The 20,990-nt window shown below is 33.3% G+C and overlaps 1 protein-coding gene across 17 annotated transcripts in view; it reads left to right on the top strand.

Moving 5' to 3' along the window:
• ARB2A (ARB2 cotranscriptional regulator A) overlaps nt 1-20,990 on the top strand; it is a 405,614-nt gene that overhangs the window by 161,367 nt on the left and 223,257 nt on the right. For all 17 annotated transcript variants that reach the window (XM_054512868.2, XM_054512892.2, XM_045898586.3 and 14 more), the window contains one exon: nt 7,236-7,454. In XM_054512868.2, the coding sequence (XP_054368843.2) occupies nt 7,236-7,454 (219 nt within the window). The remainder of the gene's footprint in view (nt 1-7,235; nt 7,455-20,990) is intronic.

Below are 20,990 nucleotides of genomic sequence, written 5' to 3'. Positions count from 1 at the left end.
TGTACTTAATTCTGATTTGGAATTTTTTATTGAATGGAAATATCTTAAAATGAAAGGTGACTCATAGGTATAGCACTGTACCTAGCACAGTGCTTGGTTAATAGTAGATGCTTATTAAATATTCATTGTATGAAATCAGTTTTTAACAAATTATTGACTCATTGAATACTTGGGATCCTTCTTTATGTCGTCATGCTTGCAAGTGGACTCTAGAACCACAAGCAAAGTACTCATATATGTTCTTGAAAAAACAACAAAAATATTTTAAACATGCTGTTTTAATTGGAGTAAAAAAGAAAGAGAAAGGTGACATATTTGAAGATAAAATGATTAATGTACCATAGATTTTAAGAGTAATTTAAAAACGTAAGCATATGTTTGCATGGTATATGATTGGGTCAAAGGGATAATGTTTTAAAAGACCTTGAACTACGATATTTACACAGTTTTATAATGGATTTTAGTGGAAAGCTAAGAGACTATTGGACTTTCATTTTGCCCTCTATAGCATAAGGGCATAACTTTCATGAAGAACAGTAAATTTCATAAGATAAATTTGTCCATCCAACTCTGCTTGGGACCATGTAATGGGGATGTGTGTTTGTGAGATTCCCTATATCGACTTAGGGATTTTGATCTGTCATAGACAGGCAACAGTTGTAACTTGTTATTTCTTTTTACTGTAACGTGTAAACGTGTGGGTGTATGTTTGTGGGGGTTTTTTATGAGAATGAAAAGCAAAGAATATAAAAGATTTCATAATGCTGTATTATTAAATCATATTTATGTCCTTGATAATGAATCGTAAATGTTTTTTATGATGCTAATGTAAGTTTATGGGATGCTTTAATAAATAAAATATTGGTGATCAGAAAAAAAAATTGTGGTGTTTAAGCATCACAATGTTCTAAAATCTAGGAAAAGTTAGAAACAGAACAGGCGATAATATAGGTAAGTGCAAAGTGAATGTTTCAAAATAAATAGTACTTGGATGACCTGGGATGTCAGAACCAGAGACAAGGGTATATGTTTGTCAATATATCCTTCATGTTTTACAGACTCCTAAGGGAACAAGGGAAGATACAATTTCACCTTTTCTGTGCCAAAACATTTTAATTATATCTTCTTCCAACTATAGCGGTTCAGTAACCAAGGAGCTGACATTGATGCATGTGTTGATAAAGCTGCAAACATTCAAAATGAGATTAACAAAGATTTCGAGCAAAGGGTGACAGCTAATTTTGCACAGTATTCTGCATCTGATTCAGGCCAGCATAATAATAGAATATTTTATAACTGTTTTGTTATTCAAAAGGACTTTTATGATGTGTTTATATTTGTGGATATCTTTGTATCATACTTAAAAATTGTCTATCCTGTGGCTAAAACTATTTGCACATCTATGTTGTAATTCAGAGACATTATTAAAGGAAAAAAAACCCTCATTATAAGTTGCAGTGTTTTTTTTGTGTTGTCGTTGTTTTTTTTTTTTGTAATCATACTTTATCTTTGGAACTCTTTGCCTTTACCTTAATTTATCTTGAGCACACTAGCTGGAGAAGGTATAGAGATGCTAAACATATATTTTCTAATGTTGCTTAGTATGCACTAGTAAAATGGCCAGGAAAAGTTATATTCATCTTATTTAATTAATAAAACTGTAGTTTCTTTATGTTCTTGAGCTCCTTTGAGCACATTTCAGTGTATTTCTTTTCTCTTCTATTCTCTACTTGAAGGCAGCTGACAGTCTTCTTTCACTTTTCTTTTTGTTTGTGAAATTTTCTTTCTTTTTTTTTTTTTTATCCACTCACTTCTCCATCTGCTTTCACTTTTGTTTGCTTGGGCCGTCTCTCATCCCAACTTGATAATGAGGAATGCAGTGTGACCCTGACCTCTATCAGCCCATGCATGACCTTCTGACTCTACCATATAACCTTTGACCTTCTCTTTGACAGCTTGATTAATTACCCTGTGTTATGATTTATGAGTAAGTGCTATGTAAAAATAATAGACAACAGGTGGTCCTCTGAAAACTTTTTGTGGCATGCTTTCTTTTACTGACTAACTTGATGAGCTATTTGAAGTTGGAAACTTACTGGAATAATCTATGTTGGTCTATATTATGGCATTTTTGTACCATGGAACACGACATTAGAATTTAGGGAGCAACAAGGTAAAGAAAGCATGGTTGTGACAAACATTTTATAAAATATTAGCAGGGTGCTGTTACTTAAGTGCACATTGGGAGGAAGCACAAAATGGAGTCAAGTGACATTTTAGGCGTTTCAGTCCCAGGTCACGTCTTGAGAAAATTGCTGAAATAATGGAGGGGGCATTTTTCAAGCAGAGCTGCAGCTCCAACAGCTCTGTTTACTTTAACGCTTCACTAGTGACTTCTGATTGGTTGTCATGACCTCATCTCACTGTTGCACCTAGAATGTTGCAACAGTGACATAGACATACCCTTTTTGGGAAAAAGATGAGAATAAATACAACATACATCTTTCAGAAAAGATGAATGGACAGTGGTTTGTCCATTTTAACCATGGGTATATGTAGTTTATATGTAGGTAAAATGCTTTGGGTTTCATTTCCCTTGAGGATGAGCACCTTTCTTCTTTCAAACCAAGCAGATAGAATGCTGAACTTGGAAAATATGATTGATCAATCTGTGTAAAATGATCTTTACAGAGCTTTGCCTGAAGACCAAAACAGAGAGTTCCATAGGTCAGAGGATTCTACTCTGGCCCCTGACCTCTTTGGTCACATGTGACTTACAGTATTGGCAGGTTAATATGCAGAGCTGAGTATTTTCACCTGATTTTTTTATTTAGCCAACCATAGGAGATTGGAAAAGATGTAGAATTTTCCCTATTTTCTATTTTCCTTGTAAGTGGTAACTAATAGGCAAATTAACTTGGATAAATCTTCAGTTTCAGCAAGATTTTGTTGGGATCAAAATACATTCTGGCTTTGGTCAGACATGGAAACATTTTATCTATCTGTAGAATCTTCTTGACAAGTACATTTCTATACTGATTTAATTTCTTAAGCAAGGTTTCCTCTTTGGTTCTTGTGTTTGGCATCACCTGTCTGTTTTAGACCTCTGACCTAAGCCATCATTTGTTGATTGAATGATAAATGAATGATTATTTATTAGTAAGTGCATCTATAGACTTAAAAGTAAAGGAGGCCTGCAGGCCTGTGCTTCTATGTAAATCACAGCAAGCCCTTGTGCTGAATAAACTGTATGTCTAGCAATAAAATTTTGAGGGTTTCTGATTAAGATTCCATGGTTTGTTTAGGCCTTATAAACACACTTCTGAAAATGAAACTACAGTTATAGCTACAAAGGATAGAAAATGGAATGAGATAAATGGAAAAGATTATCCTCTTGATCACTTTCTTGATCTTCTACTAGACTGTGCACTCAAACCTAATAGTTAATTAACAACTTTATATATACTTTGTCTCTTCAAATGTTGGATATTAGAATTGATTTGGGTAAATCATTAATCAGGATGCCAGAAGTTTTATTTATTTAGTTGTAGAATGTTAGATAATCAGTTTGATCATTTTGTCTTGTTAAAGATAACAGAAGTTTCCATGTATGTTTGAAATGACCTGCCTTTTCATCTTATGAGAAATTTAGCATGAATAATTAAATATAAAAATAATACTTCAATATAAAACGTTTAAGGTTGTAAGCATTAGTTATGGAGGCCTCATTAGAGTGGCAATGCACGGTTCTTTTATGATATTATATCTTATGCCTGGTTTTACAGAGTTTTGTAAAACTTTATGGGTACATTTGTGATAGGTCAAACTAGGATCTCTTTTTATTTATTTCTTTGTGTATAGATTGAGTTATTGGGAATAGAGAGAATTTTTAAAATGACATTTATTCTGATTTTTTAAGATATAAATTGATATTGCATTTACAATGGCTAAATTTAGCTATTGATATGCTATCTGCCTTGTTTTGCTTTGACTATTTACTTTGATAATCTGGTTTCCATGTATTAATGTTGACATGGCAAAAATCTTTTTAGCTTTAATGTATAAAGAAATTTTTGGACAAATTTATATGTGACAGAGGAAAGGAGGAGAAGACAAAGTTTTACTAGTACCTGTGGTTAGAGCATGTAAGTGGGATAGTTAACTATATTTTGTTTCTCCAGTTTTCTCTTCCTCATTATAAAATGGTTATTAATGGTCTCTGTGAATATCGCATTAATTAATTTATCAGGAAAATTTTAATTGAAAAATATAAGTTTTTCACAGAATGGTAATTGAATTTGTAACAAAGACATTTATTAAAATTAGCTCTCATTTCTGCAGAAAATGTTCCTGAATATTTCTTGATTGTTATTCCATTAATTAAATTGGCAGTATGAAATATCTAAATGATAAAATATTTTCTAAATAATTCAGGTGTTTAAAGAGCAGCATTCATTGTTGAAATCTAAATGCTAAAAATTCTTTAATTGATTTATATACTAGTGATTTAAAAATAGAATCATTTTTCATCAGTTGATGCTTCGGTGAAAAATTGACATTGTGTCTTTATAAAATTGGACAAATGAGTCATGTAATTTTCAGTTACATAATCAATAACTTAGACAAATACTACTTCTTTGATGATTTATGTGTGTCTGTTTTTTATACTTATTTAGATCGGACACATCAAATTTCAGTCCATTTAAAATCAAGTAGGCGCAGTAATTTTTTAATCAATGATTTCCAAAAATTGAAGTAAAAACTTCTGCTCAAATAAATGTGGTATTATGAAAATATTGTATCTAGTGATTAAGTTAAAAATTAAGGGGAAAGTTTTATAATTCTAGTGACTGTAAATTTTATCTAAAGAGTTTACCTTTATTTGGAATTCATTCATGGTGCAAAGGTGGTGCTCACGTTCTGTCAATTTATTAAAGTCCCACTTTGTTACATTGAGTTTGATGTTTTTCATATTATCATTAAAATGTAGCATATCACTACTTTCATCTCTAAAAATTCTAAGATTCTATTTTGGGTTTGCTACTTCTAACTCATATGTGAGTATGAGAGACTGTGTGCATGTGCGTGCGTGTGCGTGTGTGTGTGTGTGTGTGTGTTTAAAGTTCAACTCACTCAGGGAAGGCAGGGAAGAAACATGACAGGAGACCACTTACTCACGGTACAGAATCTAGTAAGGAGGCAATTTTCTTTTTGGCCTATGGTGACCTTTTTTGACTATGTTCCTTACACCAGAGACAGTGTATGAATGCCTCTATTTCACCCTGTTTAGCAGAGTGCAACAGTGTTCTTTAACTTACTTTTGGTGGGAGGAGAAGTTATAGCTGAAATTTGAGAAGGGCGTGAAAAGTTGTAAGAGGCGCAAGGAAGAGGGGTAGGAACTTCCTTCAAATGTGATTTTAATAACTAGTCAAGTGTGTCCAACTGTAGAAAATCACCAAGTGACAATCTGTCTACCTGACAGTGATCACAATGAATTACAAGACTTTTGAATAGCTATACAGATTAGAATAAAGCAGGACCAAATAAAATATCTTTTGTTGGTAAAACTTTGACTTACCAGCTAAGATACTTAAAAAGAGAAACAAGAAAAACCCTTTATCTTGTGCTTTGATGTAGAACGTTTAAATTTGTAAAATATTTTATAACTTCTCATAAAATAGGTATTTATTTAAAAGTTTTATTTGAACATGTATTAAAGAATATGTGGTATTTTGTTAATCAGTTTGGTATGTATTATATAGTTTTCATGTGTGCAAGACAACTATATCTTAATTAACAGTACTATCACTAAAATCACAACTTTAATGAACTTCACAATCTGCAAACCATATTATGGTTTTAGACAATAATATCAACTGGAGGAAAAAATTGAAAAATCCCATTGAAGTTTTTATGTAGATTGTGAAATCGACCATTAAACCAACTATGTGCAGCAGTGTAGCATATTTAAAAATAAGATAATTGTCAGTGCTAACATTACTCTATTATTACTGCCATCACTTTTTTAAAAAATCATCTTCTTATGGTTGGTTTGGCAAAAAACAAATTTTAAACTTGAAGTAGTTCTACACTTACAGTTTTGGAAAAAGTATATACTTTTCTTTTTCAGTAAGGGTGAGATTTTTCAAGTTTTATTTTCCATAGCTCTTACATGTTTTTATTGTAATATAATACATTTTTAAAATATGATCTTACAGGATTTTACAAGGCAAAATTGGGACACCCACAGTACAGAAGTGAATAGAAAATATAAGATATTAATAGCTTCACAAATTTATGTTGCACATGCTTGTCAGTGGAAATTGTTTATTCTTCTCTACTTTCTCGTGGTTTGATTATTCCATCAGTTATAACTTAATATAAATACCAAAAGTTTTCCTAATTATAACCATAGAAATGTTTGCCTTGCTAGAATTGTCAGACAGGAAAATATATCTTTAAAACTTTAGAGAAGGTATAATAGCTCAGTAAGCTGTATTTTAGACTTTGGGACTTGTTTTCTGATACTGGTCCCTAATAAAGAGAAATTTTTATGGTGGTTAAAAATGAAAGAAATTTTAGGATTAAATAATTGCTTGCATGCATTGTAGTAGGATATTATTTTGTTTTATGATTGTGTGGCCTCCGGAAAGAAGAGAGGTGGAAAAATACAAGGTGCACAGGTAGACATTATATGTTTCTGATATTACAGATATGTAAATCTGTAGAATGTTAGGTCACATTTATTCCTTAATTGCTTATACGTTCTTGAATTCAAATAAATAAAAAATGCTCATTAAAGTGCAATTGTAAAAGAAAGAGAATCCAACAAAATAGGTTGTGAAATTTTAACTTCAGCTTCAAGGAGGCTATTTTCTCAAAATAGGTATTTAAATATTAATGTGGTTTGAAAGTGTACTTGTTATTTGATAATTTATTTCAATTATTTGGGGGGTTTTGAGAGATCTGAAGTCCTTTTTAAAAAATATAACCTTCGTAATCTTTATGTTACAATTTGGTCTTTTTATTCTTACAAATAATCTGTTTATTTACAAATAGGCAAACAATTTAAATAACTTTTTGTTGGAAAAAGTAGAACTATAGTCTTTTATAAAGAAATACTTTAGTGAATATGCAACTATATTAAATGACTTACTTTGAAATTTTACAGATTTTTTATGAATTGAGATGGTTTCTAAGGTTAAATTATGCTGCCTTCTTTGCTTTCAAAACAGGAAGGATATGGAGTAATAGTACTGAATCCCAATGAAAACTATATTGAAGTAGAAAAGCCAAAGATCCATGTACAGTCATCTTCTGATAGTTCAGATGAACCAGCAGAAAAACGGGAAAGAAAAGATAAAGTCTCTAAAGAAACAAAGAAGCGACGTGATTTCTATGAAAAGTATCGTAACCCCCAAAGAGAAAAAGAGATGATGCAGCTGTATATCAGAGTAAGTAATAAGATTATTACTTTCCTTCATTATTTCTTTTACTTTATTTGTATTTTATTTCACATATATTATTTTTTTAAAAAAACTTAATTCTTTAATTTTCAACCATTCATATCCCATGGTTGTTACTTGGATGAAATGTTTTGTTTTTTTATTAAATTACAAAACACGTCATTCTTATTTCAGTGCGATATTTTACTTAAGTTTCAAAAGCGATTAATAATGCACCATACAAAACATCAGTCTTCATCTTGGGTGGTAATGGTTTTAATACGTTCTTTTTCTATGAGCAACCATCCATCCACGGTGTTTCAGCTTAACTTCTGAAGGCAGATGGAGGGAGGAAGAGTAATTAATATCTTAATAAATATTTAAACTAGAATAGTTTAGGGCTAGTGTAATGAGGGAACTCTCTCCTTTGCTCTTTTCTTACCCACTGAACCTTTGCACTTTGTAATGCTAGCAGCATGCGATCGTTATAGCAGTGCTGCCCAAGGAGTTCTAATTCGTAGGGGGCACAAACAATTTTATTTGAACTTTGACACATTCTGCTTGATATACATACTGTGCTTGTATATATGAGGTAGATTTATGCAATTTTCAAAGCTTATGGGTCCTAGAAATAGAATTTAATAGTAAAACGTCAAAAATGCTACCGGGTAAGTAAAACAGTAAATTGATATGTTTTTTAAAAGTGAGCAATTCAGAACATTTAAACATAGACAAATTAACACTTTATAAATTATATTGTAGAATAATAGTAAAGTTTCAAATTAATCAGTTTGAGCTATTTTTACATTTCCTTTAAAAGCTTACTAATAAAATATTTCATACCATCTTTGAGGGGAATATATAACTTTCTAAGTTATTTTCTTCATTCTAGTTCATTGCATAATCACTATGCTTTTGGGAATTGCACTCCAAACATTCAAGACTGTAGGTCAGTTTGTTGAGTAAGTTAGGGCAGCTAAACAGTATGAAAGCAGCATGTAAATTCTCAAGACCCAAAAGGGTATCCAGACCAAGAATACCCAAAGCTCATCATACAGTGACTAAAGCAAAAGTTAGTGAGATTGTAGTATTTAAATTTCTGAAAAGCAACTCGCTATTTAATATATTTTTTGAAAAATAAAAACAGTGATTAGATTGGAATCAGTAAGTAGCTTGCTTGTTCTAATGTAGGTATATTACCATTTTTCCTTCCTATGGCTGCCTAAGTATCATGATGTCACTTTCTATATCAGTTTTCCTAAGCTTTTTAATTATATAATCCAGTCTGTCAACCACCATTCTTAGGACAGTTAAGAAAAAATTAATTCTGATATCCAGATTTCAAAAACGAATTGTAAAAGTTTTTAAGTATACAAATCATTAAGAAAATTCACTGGCTTATGTAAAATGTAAACAAAAAGTGATTTTACATATTTTTTTATTTCTTCTTAAAGTTTCTTTTATTAACCTATGATATATACAGATTATGCATCTATTTCTGACATCTGTTTTGTAGGTTTTATATCTTCTTTTCTATTTTCTCTTTCTCTTGTCACCACTGCATGGATATTTTGCTTTGTTCTCTTGTATGTGTACATTTTCTGTTTTCTGTTTTCAAATCTGTTTTATTTATCTCTGCCTCTGTTTTTCTTCTTATATCAAGGAAGAAAATTTTTTTTATTTTGCTTCATTTTTAAGATCTCTCTTTCCCTTTGTCTTTTTTCTTTCACTCTCTTATCTCTTTTACACTCCTGCCATTTCTGCTTTTTTCCTTATCATGTCTTTTTGCTTCTTTCTTTCTTGTCCCATTTCACTCATCAGTCTCAGTTCCCATTGAAAGCACTTAAAGCAAAAACAGACTCATTTAGATAATACAACTATATACCTGATAGTCTTAGTTATGAATGTCACTTTTCCTTAATAAATACCCTTTCTCTTAAAATCTTCTATAATTGTGCAAAATAGCAGAGTTAAGTTGGTACTCTTCAAACATACTTCTAGATAGTAAGGTGTGATCCGGTGGTTGAGAAAGAGAAGAATGATTCATGTTGTATAATGTGTCTTAATTCTTAGGTAATTTTGACCCACTCGAGAAGTGACTTCTTGTACTCTCCTTTCCAATACATGTCTCCAAAAAGTGTTTGTAATTTTCAGACACAGAGCATGGTATGTGATGGGGATAAATTAGCATTAATTTATATACTTCTTAACTATTTACATTTTGAAATTGATCATCTATTCTTTGGAACAATCCCATGAGGTAAGTGGATCAAATAGTTTTATCCTTATTTTATAGTTAAGGAAACTGATGCACAGATGGCTCATTTTTGTCTAGGATCAAATAACTAGTAAATGGTGGAACTAAGTGTTGAAACCAGGACTTCTAATTGTAGATTCTTTCTCCCTTTCCTCTTTATCACATTGTTCTAACCAGTTGGAAACAAAATATATATATGAAATATGAAAATTAAAACAATTATAATAAAAAGCATGATATAAAGTAAATGACATCTGATGATTAATAGATTTTTGATCAGTTATTTAATAGATGCTGTTAAATATCTATAAACAATTCATATATAATACATATTTAAAACATAAATAATAAATCACATAGATAGATTACATTATATGTATGTGTATACATACATAGTCTCTTTTAATAGGATCACTAATATTGATCCAGTTTTACATGAGAAGACCATGAGTCAAACTTAGTAATTTCCCCAAAGTCACGTAGCTCTTAATGTAAGCTCCATGAGAGCAGGGACTTAGTCTGCTTTGCTCACTGTTATATCCCCAGGGGTCAGAACAGAGTCTTCATAATAAATTTTTATTTGGTAAGTAAGGTGGTAGAGCCAAGATTAAAATCCCAAACTACTACTGTTTTTTTTTTTAAATATGTCCTGCATCATTAAAGTATGCTACTTGATTGTGAGAAAACTCATTCAAACAATCCAAAACAAACAAAAAATTACAATGTTGGTCCCCTACCCAGTCCAGTGGCTGAGAAAACATTACAAAAATTGATAATAAGAAGTCAGTTTCTCAAGATTTATTTAATACCTTGATCTATACCTTTTCATCTGAATATATAAAAGTGGGATATCCTGTTTTCTTTTTTAGCTCTATCATCAGGGTACTATATTTATGGGTCAAAATGGAAATGTTTCATGATGACCTACTGCTGTTTCCGTTTTGCAGCCTTGCTCATAAGAGTAGAGCCAGGCTGCTATACTTGTTCTTTGCTGTACACACTTTGTGCTTTATGTAACTTTGCTTCCTGTTCTTTTCCTTCATCCAAATTCTATCCATGTTGTAGTGCCCAGCTGAAATCTCACCTTTTCATATCACCATAATCAGTGACCTCTCCTTACAGTGACTCATGGAAGTTAACTGTGATTGGTTTACTTATATGGAATTTATCATTTGCTGTCCTGAGATATCTCTTGTGTTTTTGTTTCATAATATTATTAATATTTATCTTTCATGCCTTTCCACTCCCCATAATATTATAGGTCTTTGAGCATACTTTATCAGTCATTCCTTAAGAATAAACAGAAATGAGCCAATTTTTACAATAGTACAGAGCATACTATGAGGAGTCAGGAACTGATAATAAACCCACTCACTAGAATCCAATCCCCTGCAAGGAGACCAAAGCAAAAAGACTAGGCCTTAGTCTAAAGATAGCTAGATAATGTGACCTGCAGCATAGAAATGAGGGTTATTCTGGTATCAAACTGGAGCATAAGAGGACAAGTACTCAGACTAAGGAAGATCATTTAAAAGCACTTTACAGTATGTAGGTGGAATATAGGCAAAAGTGACTTGATGCTGATATATGTAATACTGAGTTGGAACTGCTTAAATATCTCTTCCCTAAGAGACTTAATTGTGGGCTGTGGTGATAGGAAGTAAATAAGAGAGATTAGACTCAGAAGGTTGAAAAAAAAAAATGCTGCGAGGGGAAGGGGGAAGGAAATTACATGGCCACAGAAGGAAAAATCCAAATGTGGAGGAGACATTTACAGAATAAGAATCTTGGCAAAGCCTGGCATTACACACTGAAGATACTCAAATATTTATGGCTTGATTGCTTGTTGACATCCATCAAAAATCTTATCCCTTAACATGAGAGATATTTGGTGTCTAGTTTTCTGACGGATTTTTTCAGCATTTATGTGAATTTTTGCAATTGTTCAGAAACAGCCAACTGATAAACTGAAGCTTTCTTTCAAAAAATATGTTTTTGATGCTCTGACTTGGATTATGTTCAGAATACTGCTGAAGGCTAATAAATATCCCATCTTCTTCTCTGAACCTGTTCTCTTCTGTGCTAGGGCCACTGGAGTCATTTCTATCTAGTGTTTTAGCAACCAAATTTTAATTTATTTATATTACAGTCAATGAATGTCTAATCTCTGGAACTATTTTATTTTCCTTGTATATTTAAGTATTTGAATTTTCTTTTTTTCTGGAATCTGTTAAAAAGCCAAAATCTTTCAAATTTTGTAAATATCCATTATAGACAGGCAGAAATAAAGTAGAATCCAGGCCTAAAACTTTAAGATTAGCAAAGCGTAGTTTTATTTTACATACTAAATGAGTATAAATAGATATGACTAACTATTGGATTATGTCGCACGTTTCGATGCATTAGAAGCAGAGCTTGAGAGATCAAAGTACTTACTGTTTCATGTGGCAACTTTCCTTAAGTATGAAATAATGTACTTTCTGGCATATATTATGGCTTATTAAGGGGATTGATTTGGTCTAGGCAATAAACATCATGTCAGACATGCCTGGCAGGAAAACCTGCTTAATATGTTTTGTAATAAGATGGAATTTTTTGTTCTCAAAAACATCTGCCAACTGAATTCAAGAGTGAAGACAGAAAATGTCATCAATTTAGTGGTAATCCTATAAATTTAGTTTCTTTCTGAGCAACACATAGCAAGACACACAAAATTCCCAGTGTTAATCACCACTGGTTATAGTACTTTGTAAAACGATGAAACAAAAACATTTTATTTTTATATAATGTGTTAATTAATTCATAATGAATTTTAATATTTCAACTGATAAAATTTTAACAAGCATCTTGCCAACAGATCATTTTTTAAAGCATCTGATTTTTAACGTGTTGGGTTGAGAACTGAGTCAAATGGCTAAATATGTACATATATTCTTTTTAAAAACATATTTCTACACACATAATTATAGATACACTATTTTTTCCCCTTAGACCACCAGGGGCTGCTGCTGTTCATACTGGATTTTGCTTTCCTCTGAAACTGAGTACCCCCATCACACCGCATCTTTTCTTTCTTCCCTTTTTTCCCCTTAGCCCTAAATCTTTTAATATATAACTGGAAAGAAAAAAGAATAGGCTTAGATAGTAATTTAATAATCAATATAAGAATTTATATTTTAAACATTTTCTACATTCCAAAACATTTACATTTTCCCAAATGAACTTGAAACTGGTAATCATTGAAGGCAGATTTGATAATAATTATTTTTATTTTCTGTTTTTAGTGTCTGAATAACATTCAGAATCATACCCATTGAAGAGATGTAGTATGGAAATGAGATTAAAAGTGCAGAATTTGAATGACCTGAATTTGAATCCCAGCTCTTTCCACTTAATATACTGTGACCTCAAACAAGTTAACTTCCCAATGTCTCAGTTTTTTGGTCTGAAAAAATGGAATGATAATAATATATGTAAAGTGAACGTGGTTTCTGATACACCGTGTTGGGGCTTCAGAGCTAATAAATAACTTCTGTCTTCTCTCAAGTTCATAATCAGCTAAGAAAGTGTCCAATTCTCGAGGTCCCCAGCTTTTATACCTTTCATTACCTTGTACCAAAAATAATATGTCTATCTTACCTTCCTGAGTATGGGACCCAGTGACAAAGGAATCAGACAACAGGATATCAACAAACACCAGCTTTATTAACTGATATAGTTCAAATGGAAAATGTGGCTTAGATCTGTGACTAAATTTAGATTACCTAATATATTTCCCTCTGAAACACATTTTCATCTATCCTCCAAGCACCCACTTCGCCTTTCACAAGGTAGAAAGCAGGTTGGAATGCATCCTTTTTGCAAGTAGCTTTGAAAGATGCCCAGAAGGGCTGAGTGGAGCATTCTGTTTCTTCCCCCAAATGTACTAAGCAAGCAAATCACTCCCCCTGTGGGAGGGAAAGAGTGAGGGATGGTGACAGAAATTGGGAACATCACTTTAGCTGAATGGCTCCACCTGGAGTCAGAAGGGAAATGGATCCCACCTGACAAAAGTTAGCCCCTAATAAAAAGATCGTTATTAGTAGCACTTGCGTTTTCTAGCAACTCAATAAATCAATATTAAAATATAATCATTAAATGTTCACTAAGGATACCTTAGTTTCTTCATATTAAGATTTTCATTTAAAAGGGAAACTAATCAAACCTGATTACAGAGAGAGTAGCCACAAAATTGTTTAATTTTAAAGCATTTAAAGTGCCATGCTTCTATTTTAAATAATCAGAAATCAATCTTTATATTTTCATGTTTCATGCTGCCAAAGCCTAGTAAACAGTAGATTTTTAATAGATATTTGATGAATGAATATTTGAATAAATGCTCGCTTACATGAACCTATAAAGCAGAAGAGACAAACCTTTCATTATATAAATCTGCTCTTTGAAATTGACTAGCATAAGGTTGAAAGAACTGTGATACTATGTATGACTGATACATGCTAACACTCAGAAAATTAGTACATTGTTCTTTAAATCCACTTCAGTATTATGTATACCAGCATTCTTTGAATTCAGTAAAAACAAGCCAAAAAAGAATTTGAAATCAGTAAAATAATTAGATCTTTAGATTTAGAACAGAAATTACAATAAAGACCAGAGCTCTGCATTTATTTGTTTTGGTTGGCTATTGGCCAAATTTGGTGAGGAATTCTGCTGTAAGTATAATGTAGTGGAAAGAAAAAGAACTTCAGAATCAAACAGAATTATGCTACAATGATCTTAATTCTTTCGCAAGCTGTGACTTTGGACAAGTCACCTCTCTCTGACTTTCAGTTTCTTCATCTGTAAATTAAGGATAGTTGTAGCTATTAGGCTGTTGTGAGGGATAAATAAGGTAAATTAATGTGTATGAAAACAACCAGTGGGATACCTACTATTCAGTATATCCCATTTTCTTTCTCTTCTCTCTTTACCCTCTTTTTTTGGGAAGTATGGGGAGAATTATGGCCAAATGAGGTCTTTCCGGTTGGTTTATAATCACTGATTCTCAAACCTTTGGTTCAGGACCCTTTTACATGCTTAAACATTATTAAAGTCACTTAAGTGTTTTTGTTTATGTGGGTTATACCAATTGATACCACAAAAAGAATTAAATCTGAGAAAAATTTTAAATATTTATTTTAGGGGTGCCTGGGTGGCTTAGTCAGTTAAGTGTCTGTCTGGGATCGAGCCCCGCTTGGGGCTCCCTGCTCTGTGGGGAATCTGCTTCTCCCTCTCTCTCTGCCCCTCCCCCCCCACTTGTTCTCTCTCGCTCGCTCATTTGAATAAATAAATAAAATCTTAAAACATAAATATAAATATGTATTTTAAGATAGCAATAAGTCCGGGGTGCCTGGGTGACTCAGTCGGTTAAGCGTCTGCCTCCTGCTCAGATTGTGATCCTTGGAGTCCTGGATCAACCCCTTGTTAGGCTCCCTGCTCAGCAGGGAGTCTGCTTCTCCCTCTCCCTCTGCCCTCCCCCCTCCCGCTCATGCTCACTAGCTCTCTTGAGCTCGCTCTCTCAAATAAATAAATGTACTATATGTTGACTAACTGAACATAGTAATTAAACAAATAAAATCTTTTTAAAAATAAAAAATAATATACCAGTAAGTCCATTATATGATGACACAAATAACATATTTTTTATGAGAAATAACTATATTTCTCAAAATAAGCAAAAACACATGGTGAGAAGTGTGGCATTTAAAAAAAATGTCTCTTTAATATCTGGCTTAATAGACAGCTGAATTCCACCTCTGTTTCTTCATTCACTCTCTTCTGATATGTTTTTCATCAACATTTATGAAGAAAATTTGGCCTCATACAGATATGCAGTTATAAAAGGAAGCAGAATTTTAATAGCTTTTTCAGATAATTGTATATATTCTATGATGCTTCACCAACACTCAACAAAAAGTAGTTTCTTTCTTTTTTTTTTTTTTTTTAAGATTTTATTTATTTATTTGTCAGAGAGCACAAGCAGGGGGAGCAGCAGGCAGAGCAGGCAGAGGGAAAAGCAGGCTCCCCACTAAGCAAGGAGCCCGATGCGGGACTCTTGGGACCACGACTGAGCCGAAGGCAGACGCTTAACCGACTGAGCCACCCAGGTATCCCAAGAAATAGTTTCTTAAAGATTACTTGCTGTATGAATCTAAAACATATCACTAAGTATTTTTTTGTATTGTTTTCATAAAAATCCATTGGTCGTTGTTGTACTTTGGATGGATCTTTTACTCATGAATGATTTTATAACATCATGTATTGGTCATTTGGAAAATAATGTTGCATTGAGTTATGCAGATCTTCCACATGTTGACATATTCTATTATGTATCAAAAAATCCTATCTATTAATATTACTACCAATCTAATCTGCAAAGATTTTAAGAATTGAAAGAGTATTAAACTCATCAGAGAGGATACAAGTTTCTCCAAATTTTAATTTTAGCAAGAAAGCTCAATTTTTATCATTAGCCACAAACACCATCGGTTGTTTTTCTTGAACTGTCAGACTTATTTTGTTTATGGCTCCCAAACACCCAAATGTGAATAATCATCATTTGCTTATCAGTCTTACAAGTAAAAATGGTGTTCTATTTAAAAAGCAGCTACTTTAGCTCACAACTCAGTTACACAACTACTCTTCCTCTACACAAGCACCATAACATGATTTGGTTTGCAGGTGCCGTTTTTTTTTTTTACTTTAAATTCAATTAGCCAAGGTATAGTACATGATCAGTTTTTGATATAATGTTTGATGATTCATTAGTTGAATATAACCCCCAGTCCTCATCATATCATGTGCCCTCTTTAATTCCCATCACCCAGTTATGTGAGTTCATCACTCAGAATATTAAACACACATAGGATCAGGGGTTGAGACTTAATAAAAGTAATTTTTACTGCTTCATCAGCATTTTTTAGGTGAACTGGTGTGTGTGTGTGTGTGTTTCTCTTTGAGTGTGTCGCAGTGAAGAACACAGTGACTACTACTACAATTTGGTGCCACTGCTGTGATCTGTGCTAAGTCACAGACAGTTTTGTTCTCCATTGCCTTCTTAACTGCAAATGCCAACACAGTGAAAAAGACACATAATGTCTTAGTATTATTATGTGGACACCCTGAAAGCTCTCAGAAACCTCCAGAGGTTTGCAGACCACATTTCTAGAACCACTGGTCTACCCCTCTTTTTTTGGAGTTGAACATACAGGCAACCAAAGGAAGCAGTTTGTAAGATTAAAATAAGAACCATTTTTCAACTGATATGTTAGGCAAAATGAAACTGGAACAGTATGAGTGAGCAGCTATGTAAGCTGAAATAGAGAAGCTAGAACAGGGTATGACTGGTTTATTAAGGCATGTGGGCCTATCCATTTTAACTCTTCTCATCTGGACCCAGGGAGCACTATGTGTAGACTACTTCACCTGTTCTCCATCTTCCCTCCTTCTTCATAGAAACTAAGATGTCAGTCCATACCAGGCCTTTGGAATTTGAGGGTTTAGAATTTGTTTTCTTTCTTCTTTTCTCTTCTTTTTTTTTTAAGAGAGGGAAGGGGGAAGGGGCAGAGAGAGAGGGAGAGAAAGTATTTTAAGCAGACTCCACACCCAGCACAGAGCCCAACGAAGGGGTCGATCTTACGACCCTGAGGTCATGACTTGAGCCCAAATCAAGAGTCAAACGCTCAAGCTCAACTACTGAGTCACCCAGGTGCTCCAGAATTTTTCTTTTACTACTGCTCATCCCCAACAATAGAAGGCCTTGGAGAAACATGTGCCCATTTTGGGTTTTAGCAACTACAATTTTCATTTCGTCCCTCTTTCCTCTAAAATGGATGGCCTCTTGCTTCCCAGGAGGGCTCAAGTATTTAGTCCTGCCATCCAGCTGAGGTCTAATATACTACCATAGTCTACTAGTTCTGTATTGGTGCTCTCTCTGTTTTGTGTTTACCTTAACTTCGCGGTGGACTGGATTCTCTAGGGGTTAAGAGCTGAGTGCTGGTTTCTGGCACATGTGTACAGGGTTTTACACATAGTATTCACTCAACAAATGCTAGTTAAAATTATTGTAATATCCTTAATTTACAGTCCAAGTTGCATCTGTCTGTGACTTTCTCCATTTCTGAAGCCATGTTCTTCCTAGTTCTCCAAATTGGGTTCCTCTTGTTTCTTGTCTAAAGTAACATTTGACAGTAACTGTCTAAAATACAGTTGGATTGACCATGCTTCTATTGGGCTTTAAATGTGAATGGTGGTTCTTGTACTTTCACAACTTCCACTCCCTTTTTTGGGAAAAGGGGGCAATTTAATACCCTCTGTCTCCAACTGTGCCCCACTCTTCTGGTTGGGGCCCTTGTGCATACATTTGTCTAGTTAGAAATAGTTGTTTGTTTCTTTGTGTAATCCTCACAACTGTCTCAGGTATTACCTTGACTTTACAGATAATGTAAAATGAGACTCAGATATAAATAAACTTACTCGTAGTTGTATTCCTAGTAAAAGCAACTAAACTAAGGTTGGAGTCCACATCTATCAGATTGCAAAGCCTATGTTTTCCGAATAAATTACATTGTCAATAGTGAACATTTTTTAAAAGTGGCTCTCTAAGATTTCTCTGTGTTTATATAAAATATATACACATAAGTGAATGAACCAGTGGATCTCTCTTGAATTGGAAGGCGATTGCTGTGATGCAATAAAAATAGTATTCCCCACAATGCAATAGTTTATTCAAAGACTGTTGTCAGAGAGTTGCAATGAGTAGATACATTGAGTATAGAATCTGGGGCCCACATTCTCTTCTCTGCAGTAAGACACCCTTATACTTTCTTTTTTCCTGTGTCCCAAACTGTCTGTCCATCTGGGATGTGTGAGTTGCTTGATGGCAAAGGAGTTTGGAGTTATTGCAGGTGGGGATGAGAAAAAACCTAAATCACCTTATATAGTTGGCTCAAAAGTGCTTTGTTTAACGCAGGTGAACTTTTTTTTTTTTTATCCCTACCCTGATTTCAGTTTGTCTTTAGGTAAGTGTGCCTCTTCTCAGCAATCAGCTTGTTATTTCACCCCATTCCTCTTTGGTGTTTTAGCCAGCCCAGTGTTCACATATGCACATTATAGCTTTATCAGTGGATGGAAGCACTTCTGTGTGCATCTCTCATGTGTAACATAGCGGGGCAATATAACATGTTTACTGAATGACTTGAATAGTTACATTATAGACTCATCTCATTTCAGTTTGAATTATATATGTGCATTTGTAAATGTTATGAAATTGTATGTTTAGATTTACTTGCTCGGAGCGTGAAATTGCTGCTTAACATACTCTATGTATCAGTTTCATCTTATACTCATATAATATTAATTTCATTCTTAGCATTATTTTCATATTTTAATACTAGAAGAAAACATTGATTTTTTTTTCCTCCTTGAAAGTAACAGATTAGTTGCAGTTAGTGGCTCATTTAGGGACCCCATAAAAACAAAGATAAAATTTTGAATATGAATCTAAGTGGTCATCTACCAAGACTTTCCCTAATTTCTGTTTGCCCTAAAAATGAGGGTTATACTTGAATTTGTTTTCCCAGAAACTTTAATATAGCTCACTCAATGCCCAAGTTGGTGTTTGAAATTTCTCCCTGAGATTTCAGAAGATCTCTGCCCCAGGAGGTGATAAAGAGAAAGATCACAGGCCTCTATTTCAGGATACTATTATATTTAATAATTCTTAAATAATTTGACTTTTTTTTAATAGTCACTACTTTTTATTTAAAAATCTTTTAGATGGGGTGCCTGGGTGGCTCAGTTGGTTAAGTGACTGCCTTCAGCTCAGGTCATGATCCTGGAGTCCCGGGATCGAGTCCCGCATCGGGCTCCCTGCTCAGCGGGGAGTCTGCTTCTCCCTCTCCCGCTCCCCCATCTTGTGCTCTTTCTCTCTCTCACTCTCTCTCTCAAATAAATAAATAAAATCTTTAAAAAAATAAAAATAAAAAAAAATAAAAATCTTTTAGACACTGTGGGCCAAAGTTTCATATTTCTACTGGAGCAATAATAATACCAATAATTTCCAGAGCTATAGAATGGATAGTTTTTTTAAAAAAAAAAAGCTGAACCATCAGATAAAAATTAGAACTAGAATTTTATACTGCTAAATTAAGTAAATCTATCAAAACTAAAATCTTTTTTAGTCATTGAGAAGAGGAATTCATTTTTGCAGTGCTGCTGTTCTAAATTTTTGGCAGTGAGGCGTATTTTTTCCATATTAAAAGAAGTATATATATTCATTCAGCCCACATTTGGTTACTGTTTTAGATGAACAGTACATTTAGGAAGAACATTACCTATAGGAGAAGGTTTCCACCAGAATATGTTGCCAAAAGGTAGTATCTGAAAGGTGGTAGGCATTTTTCAGAGACATACCAAGGCCAATTAGTTGATTTCTAGATGTAGATGAGGAAACTGAGAAATTTGCTCAGAATTACACTATTATTAGTAACAAAGCTGTTACTGGGATCTAGGTTTTCTATTTACCATCCTGGTTATTGAAATGTTTATATTAGAACATTTTTTTTTTTTACCTCCATTTTGATTTGCAAGTGGCTTCTCTGGCCTTTGTCTCAGTAGCTGATGGGGTTGGGGGAGAAGAACAGGGTCTGTGTGTGTGTGTGTGTAGATTATTAAGGGAGGGGGATAGGTGGTCATTAAGTAATTGAGATTTAAACCAAAAGTTAGTTGAAAACAGTATTCCTAACATAATTGATTTAAAGATCTAAGGGAAGAACATAAATTTGAAAATCTTAGTGCATTATATATGACTTACGATGTTAACTATACTTCATTCACTCTTAATGTTCTTTGTTTCAATTTCACACAGGAGAGTGAAAAAATTTCCTCAGAATTCTTGTGCAGACTTCATATATAATAATGTCATCTAAGAAAGGCTATTATTTGTGCATATATAGCTCAGTCAATTGAAGATTGCTCAGATTATCATCTTTTTTCATTGATTTTAAAAACTTTTATCACATTTTAACATCTCTGAATTTGGGATGCATCTTAAAAATTAATGGCATATTATGGATTATTTGGTGACTCTTTTCTCTTAATGGTACATAAAACAGTGCTACCTTTTAAAATTGATAGTATTGTAGATGGATGAAATATGGTACAAGACAGGCTGCCTCATTGCACAACTCTATGGGAACATAATTCTTATCTGGCACCCCCTAGAGTTGTGCAGGTTATAGACTGTGGCC

This window comes from Mirounga angustirostris, unplaced genomic scaffold (genome assembly GCF_029215605.1).
Source record: "Mirounga angustirostris isolate CCGP_5_RB_7025 unplaced genomic scaffold, mMirAng1.0.hap1 SCAF_7, whole genome shotgun sequence".
Taxonomy (NCBI): Eukaryota; Metazoa; Chordata; class Mammalia; order Carnivora; family Phocidae; genus Mirounga; species Mirounga angustirostris.
The sequence above is the reverse complement of the archived record's forward strand: the minus strand, read 5'-3'. Positions and strand labels throughout refer to the sequence as shown.